The sequence below is a fragment of the Paramisgurnus dabryanus genome, chromosome 5 (genome assembly GCF_030506205.2).
Source record: "Paramisgurnus dabryanus chromosome 5, PD_genome_1.1, whole genome shotgun sequence".
In the NCBI taxonomy this organism is placed as follows: domain Eukaryota; kingdom Metazoa; phylum Chordata; class Actinopteri; order Cypriniformes; family Cobitidae; genus Paramisgurnus; species Paramisgurnus dabryanus.
Genome location: NC_133341.1, coordinates 47,186,671 through 47,201,245, shown reverse-complemented (window position 1 = coordinate 47,201,245; position 14,575 = coordinate 47,186,671). Strand labels below are relative to the sequence as shown.

The 14,575-nt window shown below is 45.9% G+C and overlaps 3 protein-coding genes and 10 non-coding genes across 13 annotated transcripts; 1 reads left to right on the top strand and 12 right to left on the bottom strand.

The window, feature by feature from the left end:
* Positions 1-228: 228 nt before the first annotated feature.
* Positions 229-300, bottom strand: trnap-agg (transfer RNA proline (anticodon AGG)). Its single transcript has one exon. It is a non-coding gene; the product is annotated as a tRNA-Pro (tRNA).
* Positions 301-853: 553 nt separating this feature from the next.
* Positions 854-925, bottom strand: trnap-cgg (transfer RNA proline (anticodon CGG)). The gene has a single exon. It is a non-coding gene; the product is annotated as a tRNA-Pro (tRNA).
* A 760-nt stretch (positions 926-1,685) lies between these two features.
* On the bottom strand, positions 1,686-1,757 carry trnaq-cug (transfer RNA glutamine (anticodon CUG)). Its single transcript has one exon. It is a non-coding gene; the product is annotated as a tRNA-Gln (tRNA).
* A 94-nt stretch (positions 1,758-1,851) lies between these two features.
* On the bottom strand, positions 1,852-1,924 carry trnaf-gaa (transfer RNA phenylalanine (anticodon GAA)). Its single transcript has one exon. It is a non-coding gene; the product is annotated as a tRNA-Phe (tRNA).
* Positions 1,925-1,997: 73 nt separating this feature from the next.
* trnai-aau (transfer RNA isoleucine (anticodon AAU)) lies at positions 1,998-2,071 on the bottom strand. The gene has a single exon. It is a non-coding gene; the product is annotated as a tRNA-Ile (tRNA).
* A 157-nt stretch (positions 2,072-2,228) lies between these two features.
* On the top strand, positions 2,229-2,301 carry trnaa-agc (transfer RNA alanine (anticodon AGC)). The gene has a single exon. It is a non-coding gene; the product is annotated as a tRNA-Ala (tRNA).
* A 1,234-nt stretch (positions 2,302-3,535) lies between these two features.
* On the bottom strand, positions 3,536-3,607 carry trnap-agg (transfer RNA proline (anticodon AGG)). Its single transcript has one exon. It is a non-coding gene; the product is annotated as a tRNA-Pro (tRNA).
* A 282-nt stretch (positions 3,608-3,889) lies between these two features.
* trnaq-cug (transfer RNA glutamine (anticodon CUG)) lies at positions 3,890-3,961 on the bottom strand. The gene has a single exon. It is a non-coding gene; the product is annotated as a tRNA-Gln (tRNA).
* A 94-nt stretch (positions 3,962-4,055) lies between these two features.
* trnaf-gaa (transfer RNA phenylalanine (anticodon GAA)) lies at positions 4,056-4,128 on the bottom strand. The gene has a single exon. It is a non-coding gene; the product is annotated as a tRNA-Phe (tRNA).
* A 73-nt stretch (positions 4,129-4,201) lies between these two features.
* On the bottom strand, positions 4,202-4,275 carry trnai-aau (transfer RNA isoleucine (anticodon AAU)). Its single transcript has one exon. It is a non-coding gene; the product is annotated as a tRNA-Ile (tRNA).
* Positions 4,276-5,403: 1,128 nt separating this feature from the next.
* On the bottom strand, positions 5,404-6,497 carry LOC135774561 (uncharacterized). Its single transcript, XM_065284686.2, has 2 exons — positions 6,237-6,497; positions 5,404-6,159 (listed from the first exon to the last, which is right to left on the bottom strand). Exons 1-2 carry the CDS (start codon positions 6,413-6,415, stop codon positions 5,448-5,450), a joined length of 891 nt encoding a protein of 296 aa, XP_065140758.1. The 5' UTR covers positions 6,416-6,497; the 3' UTR covers positions 5,404-5,447.
* Positions 6,426-7,780, bottom strand: LOC135774102 (uncharacterized). The gene is made up of 3 exons (XM_065283982.1): positions 7,415-7,780; positions 6,496-6,742; positions 6,426-6,451 (listed from the first exon to the last, which is right to left on the bottom strand). The coding sequence occupies exons 1-3, from the start codon at positions 7,772-7,774 to the stop codon at positions 6,426-6,428; spliced, it is 633 nt and encodes a 210-aa protein (XP_065140054.1). The 5' UTR covers positions 7,775-7,780.
* Positions 7,781-7,942: 162 nt separating this feature from the next.
* Positions 7,943-9,115, bottom strand: LOC135774560 (uncharacterized). Its single transcript, XM_065284685.1, has 2 exons — positions 8,343-9,115; positions 7,943-8,096 (listed from the first exon to the last, which is right to left on the bottom strand). The coding sequence occupies exons 1-2, from the start codon at positions 9,019-9,021 to the stop codon at positions 7,945-7,947; spliced, it is 831 nt and encodes a 276-aa protein (XP_065140757.1). The 5' UTR covers positions 9,022-9,115; the 3' UTR covers positions 7,943-7,944.
* Between the last annotated feature and the right edge of the window lie 5,460 nt (positions 9,116-14,575).

The following is a 14,575-nucleotide window of genomic DNA, read 5'->3' as shown; positions in this document are numbered from 1 at the left end:
ACAGAATACCAGACTTCCAGAGTGTTCAACCTGGCGGCCTACACCAATCAATGTCCATCTTTGTTGGCTTAGACAAAGACTGGGGCCATCAAGGAATCCCTCACCTAGAGGAACTGGCTGGCAGGCAGGTCCCAGGCCTTGTGTCACTGTTAAGAGAAAAAAGGGCTACAGTCGCCGTGGTTTGTCATGGACGTTTACGTCCTGCCTTTAAGCAACGAGTCTAAAGGCGGGCTCGTCCGGGATTTGAACCCGGGACCTCTCGCACCCTAAGCGAGAATCATACCCCTAGACCAACGAGCCAACCTGCCGTCCTGCTCCACTGGACCTCCGTGATACATATTTTCACCACTACGCAGCCGGCTTCCACAAGCCAAAGCGGTCACTTGGCTTCTGTAAGGGGATTAGCTCATCATGCGAGTGGTAGCGTGATAAATGCCGGCATTCTTCACGTGAGTGTGATTTGGTGCTCATTTCTTTGACGTGACTGACCGGGCCATCACAGTATGCGTGCACTCCCTGTGGTAGCGTTTGTGGCTCACACTTGCAGAAAAGGGCTTTGATAGGTCTTGCACATGTATTTTGCCAACTTGTCCTAGCCTCTGTCTTCAGTATGGCACCTGAACATACACACGAAAGTATCCCATATGTAATCTTTTTTCACAAAGCAAGACAGAGTACAAGCTTAACTTTTTGAGATCATTTAGTTACTAAACAAATTGGAATAAGCTTACATCAACGTTCATAATCCTTTTGTAATTCGATAGGTTTAAATGCACTTCTATGGTTGCTCTCAGACATCCCTATTCCGTACAGGTCACCACTGGAGCCTGGCTGCGGAAGAACATTGAAAGTCGGGCTCGTCCGGGATTTGAACCCGGGACCTCTCGCACCCGAAGCGAGAATCATACCCCTAGACCAACGAGCCGAGCGCTGCGGTCGGTCTTCCGTCTTCCACAACGTCGCCGCCAGCATCCACATGCAAAGCCGTAGTCAGTTGGACATGAGGGGAATTGGCTTGAACGGTAGAGCGCTCGTTTGATGTGAAAGACTCAGCCATCGCAGTACATGTGTGTTCCCAATAGGAGCTTTTGAGGCCCACCAGCTACAGAAAAGTTCTTCTCATTGGGTCCTGCTCATACATTTGGCCACAAAAAGCCAGCAGTTCCTCAGTTTGGCAGCTGAGCACACACATGAAAGTCTTTCATACGTATATTCACAAGCAGCTGGAGGTTTACATTCGAGGGGCATCTAGTTGCAATTTAGTATGGGAAACATTTTTTTTCAACGTCCATTTGTCTTCCCGTCATTTCTGGTAAGTTTATTATTACATTTTATTTTAAGATTGTAAACATGAGCTGTGTGTTTCCTTTGGCCTGTACACATGAGCCGTGTATTTCCTGTGGCCTGTTCTTTGGCCTAAGTGTAGATTTTTCGTTCATTTTAAGGTTTAATATATGCTTAATTTGTTTTGTTGAATTGTACTTGCATTTACTGAAATTTGACACCTTGTATACTGTTGGCCCAATGTGACTGTCAAAAGAATGATGTGCTAAAGTGGCTTAAAATACCTCAGATTTAGCTTACAGTGCGAGCGCTCTGGTTGAAAAATGGAGGGGGGTCGTATTGGGGGGAACAAACACTGGCACCCCGGACACGGTTTTGCTTGGAAAGCCAAAAAGTCCCACAGGTCCCACCGAGACTTGAACTCGGGTCGCTGGATTCAGAGTCCAGAGTGCTAACCATTACACCATGGAACCCTGCTGTGGCTAGCGCCTGGCCCACTGGGTCACGGAGAAAAGGTCACTCCGTTTGGGTCATATAGGAAAACAGCTCTCAGAAAGGGGCTTGCAATGCCGAAACCCGGGATCGAACCAGGGACCTTTAGATCTTCAGTCTAACGCTCTCCCAACTGAGCTATTTCGGCCTGCCTGGCCTGTCCTGCAAGAATTTCCCTGGAAATTCACAACGAGCAGCAGGAAGCGGCAGAAAAGGTGTCTTGGCCAGTACGGGGATCGAACCCGCGACCTTGGCGTTATTAGCACCACGCTCTAACCAACTGAGCTAACCGGCCACTTGGCCTCATGCTGTCCGGCCAAGGTTTGTGCTAGTGCTGTAGCATTAAGTGGCAAATCTGAAAACGGGCTCGTCCGGGATTTGAACCTCACGCACCTAAAGCGAAAATTTTACCCCTAGGCTAACAAGTCGAGCGCAGCAAATAGCTGCGGCAAGGGGAATTAGCTCAAATGGTAGAGCGCTCGCTTAGCATGCGAGAGGTAGCGGGATCGATGCCCGCATTCTCCACGTGAGCATGACCTGGCGTACTCTTTTTACTGATTTAACAGACTGGCCCGTCGCAGTGTGTGTGCGCTCCCCATGGGAGCATCTGAGACTCGCACCAGCAGCAAAGGGCCTGTTGGGTCCAGCTCGCAAATTTGCAGCAAAAAGCCAACTTCTCCTGGTGTCGGTTTTCAGCATGGCAACTGAAAAACACAGGACAGTCTCCCATATGCAAATTTTGCCACAAGGCAACACAGAGCACAAACTTTTCCTCCGGAGAGCATTTAGTTGCCATTCAAATTGGAATAATTTGTCCAGAAGGTAATGGTTAGTTCTTTCTGCATTTCATTTTGAGATTGTTCACATGAGCTATGTTTTTCACTTTCCTTCCATTTAATTTCTTGAAATGTGTTTTCTCATTGTGGGCTGGTGTCAAAATGAGTACTTGTCAATAATGTATATGCTAAATGGTTAAAATTTACAACACACCTTGGCGTAAATGTTGATGTATTTTCTTAAATTTGCGTTCCTGCCTAGCGGTCACCACAGTGGGCAGTTCTTCAAAAAGCCATGTCTTCAATTTGCATGATGGCAAAGTTGCACATCAACCTCTGCAGGGGACATTAGTGAAGAAAGGCCAATGACACTAATGAAGAAGTATCAGAAATGCCAAGTGGCTCTGGAATATCACTCACCATTCACTCTATCCTAGGAGACTCTTGCAAATTAAAGCATGTTCACACATCATGTGACATCTAAGAAGCCATATAATGTTTTCATTTTCCAAGTATTGATTTTAGATTGAGAAAAAATTCTGATTAATCATCGGACACCAAATTGGACACCATGCATCCCTAGCTACATTTTAGTCTCATAGCTCCAGGCACCTCAGGGTACCTACTTAAGCCCAGTGGCCAGTATGGTGCACCTTTCCTGGCTAGGAGGGAGTAGTACAAATAGCGTGGTTGTTTTCCAGGGTTCTGGACACAACAAAGGGAAGGTAGCATAATCTGATAGCTAGCAGAAATCGACAGAATACCAGACTTCCAGAGTGTTCAACCTGGCGGCCTACACCAATCAATGTCCATCTTTGTTGGCTTAGACAAAGACTGGGGCCATCAAGGAATCCCTCACCTAGAGGAACTGGCTGGCAGGCAGGTCCCAGGCCTTGTGTCACTGTTAAGAGAAAAAAGGGCTACAGTCGCCGTGGTTTGTCATGGACGTTTACGTCCTGCCTTTAAGCAACGAGTCTAAAGGCGGGCTCGTCCGGGATTTGAACCCGGGACCTCTCGCACCCTAAGCGAGAATCATACCCCTAGACCAACGAGCCAACCTGCCGTCCTGCTCCACTGGACCTCCGTGATACGTATTTTCACCACTACGCAGCCGGCTTCCACAAGCCAAAGCGGTCACTTGGCTTCTGTAAGGGGATTAGCTCATCATGCGAGTGGTAGCGTGATAAATGCCGGCATTCTTCACGTGAGTGTGATTTGGTGCTCATTTCTTTGACGTGACTGACCGGGCCATCACAGTATGCGTGGGGGGTCGTATTGGGGGGAACAAACACTGGCACCCCGGACACGGTTTTGCTTGGAAAGCCAAAAAGTCCCACAGGTCCCACCGAGACTTGAACTCGGGTCGCTGGATTCAGAGTCCAGAGTGCTAACCATTACACCATGGAACCCTGCTGTGGCTAGCGCCTGGCCCACTGGGTCACGGAGAAAAGGTCACTCCGTTTGGGTCATATAGGAAAACAGCTCTCAGAAAGGGGCTTGCAATGCCGAAACCCGGGATCGAACCAGGGACCTTTAGATCTTCAGTCTAACGCTCTCCCAACTGAGCTATTTCGGCCAGCCTGGCCTGTCCTGCAAGAATTTCCCTGGAAATTCACAACGAGCAGCAGCAAGCGGCAGAAAAGGTGTCGTGAACAGTACGGGGATCGAACCCGCGACCTTGGCGTTATTAGCACCACGCTCTAACCAACTGAGCTAACCGGCCACTTGGCCTCATGCTGTCCGGCCAAGGTTTGTGCTAGTGCTGTAGCATTAAGTGGCAAATCTGAAAACGGGCTCGTCCGGGATTTGAACCTCACGCACCCAAAGCGAAAATTTTACCCCTAGGCTAACAAGTCGAGCGCAGCAAATAGCTCCGGCAAGGGGAATTAGCTCAAATGGTAGAGCGCTCGCTGCGCGAAAGGAAGGGGCCCAATCTTTGTGCCCCCGCACACAAGCGAAAAAGACGCAAAAAGCGTGTATGCGGCGCCAGATTTCACCTGCAACAATATTCTGGATATTTTCCTCTGCGTTATGTTATGTTACAGTAGTTTTAGTTATATTTGAAACAAGTCACCCTCTGCGGGCTGGACTCGAACCAGTGGTCTGCGTGACGAAGTATCCAACAAATCCTTACAAAAAATGTACTGTAGTAAAACCATGGTTACCACAAAATAAACATGGTTTTGCTAATAGTAAACAATATACCAAAAAGCATGGTTTCTACGCTTTTACAAAAAAAAACATGGTTAATTTAACCGCGCAACTATTTAGTTATCTATATGGCATGTCATTATATTGATTGATATTTATTATTTTGTGTATATAATTTTTTTTAAAGAACATTACCTGATTATATAAAAATGAATAAAAACCATACTACACTTTTACCACAAAAATATGGTTAATTTAACTATGCCTATTATCTATGATCATTATATTGGTTGATATTAATAATTTTGTGTATATTATTATTTAAAAGAACATTACCTGTTTATGTTTATATAAAAATTTATAAAAAGCATGGTTACTACACTTTTACCACAAAAAACATGGTTCATTTAACTGTGCCTCTTTTAGTTATGTACTATGATATATCATTATATTGATTGATATTCATTATTTTGTGTATATTATTTTTTATAAAATATTACGTGTTATAAGGTAATGTAAGTAAGGTAAATTTGTATGTTTTTTATGTTTATATAAAAATGTTTCCTTAAAGACGTGTTTTTGTGTGGCATATGATTTGATTGATATGATTTTCGGATTTATTTATCAGATCCACAGACACTTCAGATGTAAATTTTTTTATTAAAATAAATACACACAAATATTGAAATGATCACACACACACACACGCACAAATATGTACAATATATACAGGAAAGATGTTATTTATTGAGGTGGTGGAGTTTGACATCTTTCTTGCTGGCGCTGCTCTGCCAACCATTCCTCTAAAGATTTGCCATTTGAGGCACGCAAACAAAATGTGGCATTACCATATCGGCTATGGCCAAACTCTTTCATTTTGGGCTGCCCACATTTGCTGCACGTGTTAAAAGTAACCCCTCGCACATACTTCCTCTTCTGGACACCACTTTCATTCTCCACAGCCCGTCGGCGCCTGTTCCTTTGGGTGTAACGGGACACAGGAGCAGCAGACGCCGGAGCAGGGGGAGCTGGGACTGCACTGGATGTCGAAGCACCAGAAGGTGGAATCACCACTGACACAGTCATGTCTGGATTAAAGACTACTGTGCCAAACGACAACCCCGGTGCTAAAATGTGCTGCATAACTCCTGATGCTGTGGGGGCAGGTGCGATGGGTGCTAAAATGGGCTGCACAACTCCTGATGCTGTGGAGGCAGGTGCGATGGGAAGCTCCCTGGTGGCAGCAGCTGGCTTTCGACCTGGTCGCAGAAGAGGAGCCTGTCCTTCACGATTTGGTGGAAGGAAAAATTGATGTTTTGGGCCTGATGTTGATGGTACTTCATTCAATTTTTCCCTCGGTGGAGGCAGGTGTGTATCAGCCACAGCAATTGGGTTAGATGGAGTCAGACCCTGACCGAGGACGCCCATTTCCAGTCTATTCTTCCACTTACAAAACCTGAAAAAAGAAATTTTTATTATATATATGTGTGTAAGTATTCAGTTAATTTGAAGCGAATGATGTGCCTTGCTTACCACTGAGTGAGTGTCCTATGGTTTATCTCAAACAGCTGGATCGTTGTTTCATCCATCAGGGTTGGATTGTTAACCACCAACTCTCGGATGTGGTGGTAATCTGAAATAACTTTAGACCACCTGGGGATGCAAACTCCATCTTTCTTGGTTGACGACTTGTGTAAAGCACAAAGCTTCATACAAATGGTGTTAACCAAGCGGTTGGCGTCGGGCCACTGCGCTGGACCCCCAGGATGTCCAATCAGACACCGTTTCACACTCTCCACACCTGGTGTGACTCCAGACCGCTTCGGTGCCTTATAGCGCCCATGTGTCAGCTGAGGCTGATGTCGAGGCTGATAGTTGACCCGCTGTTTGTCGAAATCTAGGAGAGCTTTCCACAGCTGGATGGCCTCTGTCACCTGCTGGTCAGTAAGGTAAGGAGCCTCACGAAGACCCACCAGGAAACCAGCCAAATCCAGGAACTTTTCCCACCCAGTGATGCCATCGGGTCCAATGACTGCTCCCTAGTAAATGCAGATTTATGTGAATTTATGTGGAGTAAAACGAGATTAATTAGTTTTTTTTTCAATTGCTATCAAGCATTGTTTTAGGTCAATACTAAGAGGGCATTTAAAAACTGTACACAGTCAAAACCTGTCAAAGCAGGAACAAGCAACTAACCCAACAGGGTTGGACGTCTTATTAATGTCACAGTGCGGTAAAGAGGTTAATGTGATCCATCAGTTCAATGCATTCAATATCCACATCTTTCAAAATTCTTCTGTCATTTATGCTTTATTACTTGCAAAACACAATGTATTATGTATACTATGTACATTTCTCAAATGCTAACACACTGCTTTTGAAATTGTTATAAACATTTTTAAAAGAATGATGGCAAATTCCATGCATTTCTCCAGTAATTGTTTTAAAAATATAGAGAATTGTAGCAGAAAATGAAATAGTAATCATTCTAAGCTAATTGCAGTTTTACTTGAAAGCCAACCCATGTGTTCTGCTCTAGTCTCATTACCATGATTTACAGTATTAAAAGGGGATATCTTGGAACTTATTTAGCAATTTTGCAATATGGATCAAAAAGACAGGTTGGTAAGGAAAGTAGATTGGTTCAGAGAGGGAGAGTATGTGGAGGAATGCTTGTTAGCAATCAAAAAAAAGACCTTAAAGTGTCTTACCTGAGCCTCGTCGGAAATACTGCTTCCAGTGTCAGATGGCTGTGACAGCACTGAATGGGCAGGAGCAAGATGCTGTCGTTCTCCACCAGGAGATGATGATGTGGACGGCTCAGCCAGTAACACATCAGCCATCGATGCTGGGGACTGATGCAAAGGCAAAGATGAGGGGCTGTTTTCAAGATCACGGCAAGGGTCATCCTCATACAGCACTGGAACTGTGATGTCCTCCATGATCTCTTCCTCTAACCCCTCATCTTGCAGGTCCTGATCATCAACTTCCTCCACCAGCCTGTCTTCCTCCTCTGGGTTCTGGAGCACTGGAGTAAGTGTTTTGCCAGTCTGGCTGTAAAGGTACTCCATTCCCAGCAATTCACCTACAAGAATAAAAAAAGTTAGTCATTTGTCTAGTACATTAGTACACTAAATATATAACTTAGTAGAATATTACAAAAGAACAAATTATTGAATTTCTTGCCTGTATATGCTCCAGGAGGGCGATAGCGCTCATCCCAGGGCTTTCCGAAGACAGTTCAGGAAAGCTTGTCCACAGCCTCTTTCATGGCACTGCCATATGTCCGGATGGAGGACGCTCCTTTTAGGGCATCTTCCATCCTGTCATCATTCCAGCGCATCAAGCCCTCAAGAAGATAAGCCTGAAAATGTGCATCACTGGCACTGGTTCCTAAAAGTCAGATAAACAAAAATGGTTTTATGTGTCACACATGTTCAAGATATGTGCTGCACATGAGGTGCTATGTAATTACATAAACAATTATTGGTATTATAACCAGAGTTACTAGTGACTGGTAAGACAGCTTTGTCAATGCTTATGACATCAGAAAAGACCTGTAATATTACTGTAGAGTGTGACATTTATTAATGTGACATTACTTTAAAGAAATATTTTTAATCCATATGTATGTAATACCTGGAATAAAACGGTTTAGGTGGAGGTGGAATGATTCCAAAGAGGTAGAGCCACGGGCACATCTGTAGCAGCACAGTTCCACACCGCCTTTCTTCAGTGTCCCTGTCTTCGTGTAGAGGGGAAAGTTCTCAGGGTCTTGGATACACTGTACGTGCTTACGCTGTTCTTTCCAAATCTGCTGGATCCGTTCATGGTCCAGCAGAGGAACTCCCAGAGTGTCTTTACCACTCGCACTGTCAAACAGATCAACCAGAGATCCAATCAATCTGGTGGTCTCCTCCACACCCCTGGTCCTCCTCCGGCAGTGCAGTGCCAACTCTCTCCGGGTAATGCGGGCACTCAGCGCCTTTCCTGAGATGTGGCCAGCCTTCTTTGCTGCCAGCTCACCCTCCTTTGCACGGTGAAGAGCAGCCACATCATCTGGATCCCACTCAAAGATGCACATAGACAGACGTGCCATGAAGATCCCATAGAGCGGATGAGCCTCTGTCGTGACACCTGCAGCAAATCGCCGCATGAAATGCCAGATGTCAAGGCGCACTTCAAGCTCATCCCACTCCGAAAACATGACATTCACCTGAGACTTGCCATGAAGACTGCAGCAATCTCTGTCCACGTACATCACTTTCGGGGCTGCCTCTCCTGCCTCTCGGTAGCGTTTCATTAGGCCAGCTGCCATAGGGTGCAGTCCATGTCCCTCTGCGGCTGTCAGCACAGAGACAAGGACTTGGCCATGTTCGTTTTCTACATTTGTGCACCAGGCAGCTGTTCCTGCAGCAGCACCGGCAAGTTTCTTTGTGACCTATTGCAAAGAATAAAATAATTAAAAACTGTGTACACACACATATCCATATGGCAAATTTCTGGATACAGGGATGTGTTACCTTCTTTGTGGAGTCCATCTTCAGAACACAGTCCAAGACAGATGTAATTTTGGCTTTGACCTCGTGCAGTCGCCCCAGAACATCCCTGGCGTACACGGCTAACAGCCACTTAGGTTTAGGTAGGGCAGGTAAAGAGGGAGGCTCGGCAAACACAGGTGGCTGCACAAGGGAGGACCTAGTAAATGGTTCACAGGCAGTCAGGTACTGAAGGACACGCTGTGTCCATGCCTCACTGTGTTGTTCCATGAGCTTCTTGTACAGCTGAGTCACGCTGTTGCCCTGTGTCCTCTCCCTCATCATCCTCAGCACCCGGTTGTCACATGAGTATCTAAAAAAAACAATATAGTCATGCAAATGCTTTGGTTGGTAAACAAAATCACAAATTGAAGTGCCTAATAATGAATGATTGTCATTATGAATTACCTGTATGTCAGCAAAGCTGGAAATTGACTGCGGTGGCCCATATCCAGTTGCCCTAAAATGTCCTCGGACCAGGCGGGATATTTCTGTCACGATCGGTTCTACACCGGGAAGTGAAAACCAAAAGGAGAACCCAAACGCAAACAGAACATGATACTGCCACGGTCCCGTCGGATGCACTCAGACCTACATCTAGCACGGATGTCCGACAGGACCGTGACAGTACCCCCCTCTTAAAAGACGGATACAAGACGTCACAACAAAAACAAACAAAAACATTAAACACGAGGAACGAACGACTGCACAACAGAAGACAACCACGACAACATTACTACAAACAACAAAGGTAAACAAACATATGTGACAAACGGGTTGGGATGGTGTAACAAAAACAATACATGATGAAGGGGAGGTGGGGAAAAAACAGGGGGAACAAAATGTCCATGGGAAACATGATTATTAAAGTCCCGCGGCTGAAAAGCCGACTGATGACGTGTCTCCGGCTGCGCCGGCTGGTGACGTGTCTCCGGCTGCGCCGGCTGGTGACGTGTCTCCGGCTGCGCCGGCTGGTGACGTGTCTCCGGCTGCGCCGGCGGGTGACGTGTCCCCGGCTGCGCCGGCGGGTGACGTGTCCCCGGCTGCGCCGGCGGGTGACGTGTCTCCGGCTGCGCCGGCGGGTGACGTGTCTCCGGGAGTGTCGGTGAATAACGAATCTCCGGCTGCGCCGGTTCCGAGGCCCTCTTCGTCCTTCTCCTCCTCCCTTTCGACGCAGGGAGTGTCGGTCCGAGACTGGCCCCGGGAGTAGTATCCAGCACCGGGGAGACGGGAGTCGATCCCCCCATCCTGACAGCTCCGGTCATCATGTCCCTCATAATGGACTGAGTCTGGCGGGATCCAGCCGATCCAGTCGGTCGCCGCCTGGCCTTACCCTCGGGCCCGCATACGAGTGGGTCATAAAACTCGTAACCCGACTCGTATGCGGGGCGGGATCTCCTTCCCCGAATCGCCAGGCGGCTGCCAGCAAACATCCTTGCTGGGTTCAGTTGGGTGCGTGCGTTCCGTCACGATCGGTTCTACACCGGGAAGTGAAAACCAAAAGGAGAACCCAAACGCAAAGGATGTATAAAATAACTAAGATTTATTTACAAATAAACTGAAACACCCACAAGGGGGTAAAACAGAAAGGAACCAAAACACTGTGATGAAACACAAAATAAACAGAACACGAGAATAACTCGGATGGGTAACTGGGGAACATCAACACAGTATCTACAACAACGCACGCACACCACACAGAGAACACAAGGGCATTATATAGACAGCACATCAATGGGGAACAGGTGAACATAATTAATCACTTAAGACATGATTACATAAGGGAGTAGGGTAAAAGTGACAAGACACTGGGAACACGTGTTACACATACATGATGTGAATCAACACGTATTCCCACATAAACACAATGCTGCCCTGGTCTTGCCCTCTGGATAATAACCAAGGTCAGGCAAGACCATGACAGCCACACCACACTGGGGAACACGTGTCACACAGAAATAATGTGAAACACACGTGTTCCCACAAAACACAATGCTGCCCTGACCTTGCCCTCAGAACATAGACCTGGACCTATACTAAGGTCTGGCAAGATCACGACAGCAACAAGACACCGGGAACATGTGGAAGCCACACACAGAATGTGATCCCACATGTCCCCACACAGAACATGATACTGCCACGGTCCCGTCGGATGCACTCAGACCTACATCTAGCACGGATGTCCGACAGGACCGTGACAATTTCTTTTTGCAGCGTTTGCACTCCAGATACTCAGTGGCAAGATCATACCAACCGTCGATGTCCAAGACTTTGCGCACAGTACGGTAAAGTCCTGCGGCTGTTAGTTTGTGCTTACCACAGTCTGGTCGAACACAGACAAGAGGAAATAGCCACATCTTGAGCGGCATCCACTGTCACGGTGTGATAAACACCGAATAAGGAAAAACTAAGAGACGAACCCAAACGCAAGGATGTACAAAAATAACTATGTATTTATTAAAGAACAAAACACCCACGTGGGGGTAAACAGAAGATAAACAAAACACTGTGATGAAACACAAACTCTAACACGGAAAAACAGGAACAGGTATGAAGAAACACGCAGCACATGAACACAGATTTCCAAACAACGAACGCGCACACGACAGAGAACAAGAGGGCATTATAAAAACACCACATCAATGGGGAACAGGTGAACATAATTAATTACGTAAGACACGAGTACATAAGGGAGCAGGGTAAAAGTGACGAGACACTGGGAACACGTGACACAGATACATAATGTGAAAAACACGTGTTCCCACACAGACCACAATGCTGCCATGACCTTGCCCTCAGAACATAGACCTGAACCTATACTAAGGTCTGGCAAGATCACGACAGCGACAAGACACTGAGAACATGTGGCAACCACACACACAATGTGAATCCACATGTCCCCACACAGAACATAATACTGTCATGGTCCTGTCAGATGCACTCAGACCTAAATCTAACACAGATGTCTGACAAGACCATGACATCCACAAGAAAAGGGGCCGACAGAAGAAGAGGTCAGGTGAGGCGGGCGGCTGAGTGTGAATTAAAGGGACCTGAGGAGGATACCACCAAAGCTTCAGTTGGGACACTAGTTCTGGCTTGCCGGTTCGCGGGTTGGCCTTAAATAGTGTGTTCCGTATCCACTCATGCTGGAAAGGTGGAAGATGATCTTTCCAGTGAACTGGAAGCTCAGCTGGTGGTGGATGATGTGGAAGACCTGGTGCTTTCGCTGTTTCCGCTGATGGAGACGGACCAGAACAGGACTCTGAGTGAATTAAAACAAAAACAATATAAGAATGAATGATGCATTTCATAGTAAAATACCACAAAGCAGCCCACAAACAGTCTGCGAAGCAGAATTTTGGACAAGTATTAATAAATATTAGGATTATATTTAGAAAATGGTACTAGTGTTAAGAAGCAAAGAACCCAGTGTACACTTTATTGATGTAAGATCCCAGCAAGCAATTGTGGCTAAAATAAGGCAGAATTTGGGCTGCCCATGAAAGTCTAACAGATGTCTAACCATAGCACACAAATAGATGATGCATATACTTTAAGAACATGTAAAATAAATGAAAGCAAACACCTTGAACACCTGTTGACTTTGCTTAGATAATGAAATATCATACATCTTAAAGTTATTTAGGCAAAAACAGCATGTAAATGTATTCAAGGTTATTTTAGGGTAGAAGTGGGTTACTCATGGCTGGACTACATTGGGTTTATAGTTAGCCGTCATTTCACTGTCTCGGTTTTTGCTTGCTGGGATAAAATGTAGATGTGTAAATTAGATAGAATGGAGCAAGGATATGAGGCGTGGGGAATTTAGTATGAATTAATGATGCCCACAGACATGAAGCATGCACACAGACACATTAAGGAAAAGCTGTTCCTCTAATAATTAGAACAATGAATCCCAACCATCCTGTCTGCTAAGGTGGAGCTAAAGAGTGAGTGAGAAGTGCAAGCGGTGTGAAAAGTTATGCAGTGATTGTTTAACAACGGGTACGTTCGGAAACCCAAATACACTGACACCTTTAAACATCCTTACGGTTTTGAAGAAATGCACTCAAAGCATCCATCCAGCTTGAGGCAAGATCTGACATAATTCTGTATTGTAAACAAAAAATTGTTAAAAATGTTGATTATTTAAAAAAAATGTTCTGCTTTTGCGTTTTCACAAAAACATTATAATATTTGCATGTGTGTCATATGCCACACCTGTATTTAGCTGTGCTTCACATTGTGATGCAGCAAATACCAGTTCCTCATCATCATCATCTTCAGCAGTGGAAACGGAAGTGCCTGGAGCACAAATAATAATAAAAATGTTATTATGTTATGTTGTTCACCGTAAACTTATGAGACAAATGTAGGTAAGATGGGGATTACCAGTAGTGAAAAGCTGCCTTCGGGTCAAATGTGTGGCTGGGGGTTCTGCTGCTGGAGGAGGTAAAGTGGACTGCATTAATGGATCTGGAAACAAAAAACAAATTTGCCATAATGATACATAAATACATGTAAAACTGCTGTAAGGAAAATTCAATATTCACACAGTCCTACTCACAGTGTTTCACTGGTGACATGAGTTTTCTCGCCAGGTGTGAAGGAGACAAATGTTTGCCATGCGTCAACAGTGCTTTCACAGTGCCGCTCTGGTGTACACCAGTTTTGATGGCTGCGGGTGAAGACGCAGAGACACTGGAGGTTGCACGTGGACGTACAGAGGCACTGGAGGTTGCAGGTGGAGGTACAGAAGCACTGGGGGTTGCAGGTGGAGGTGCAGAGGCACTGGAGGTTGCACGTGGATGTACAGAGGAACTGGAGGTTGCAGGTGGAGGTGCAGAGGCACTGGAGGATGCAACTTGAGGTGCAGGCTGGCATACATGGGTGCCCACAGCAGAAGCCTGTCTTTTCAAGACATACGTCTTGAAAATGGCCATGTTGGTGTTGGGGTTGGGATTTGCCTTTACCAGGTACCTGATGAGGGCTTGGGCCTGCTTGCTCTGGTCCTCATTAACATCCTTCATGGACCGGCCCTGGAAGTCACCAAACTCCACCATCAAGCAGCCCTGGTCTCCAGTTGCATGGGCTTCTGCTTGCATTTCCTGCTTTCTCTTATACTTCTCCACTTCTTCTGCCATCTCTCTTATAAGAAAAGTATACTGCAGGTACAGCTGTTTGTTTTCTGACAGCGGGTTTGGATGGGCTTTCTCACTGGAACTGCTAAGCACCAAATACACTGCATACCCCAGAGAGTTTTCCAGGAGCCATCTAAATCGCTGGCCCTGGTACTTCCCAAACTGAAGTTTGCAGTGAACGAGAACTAAA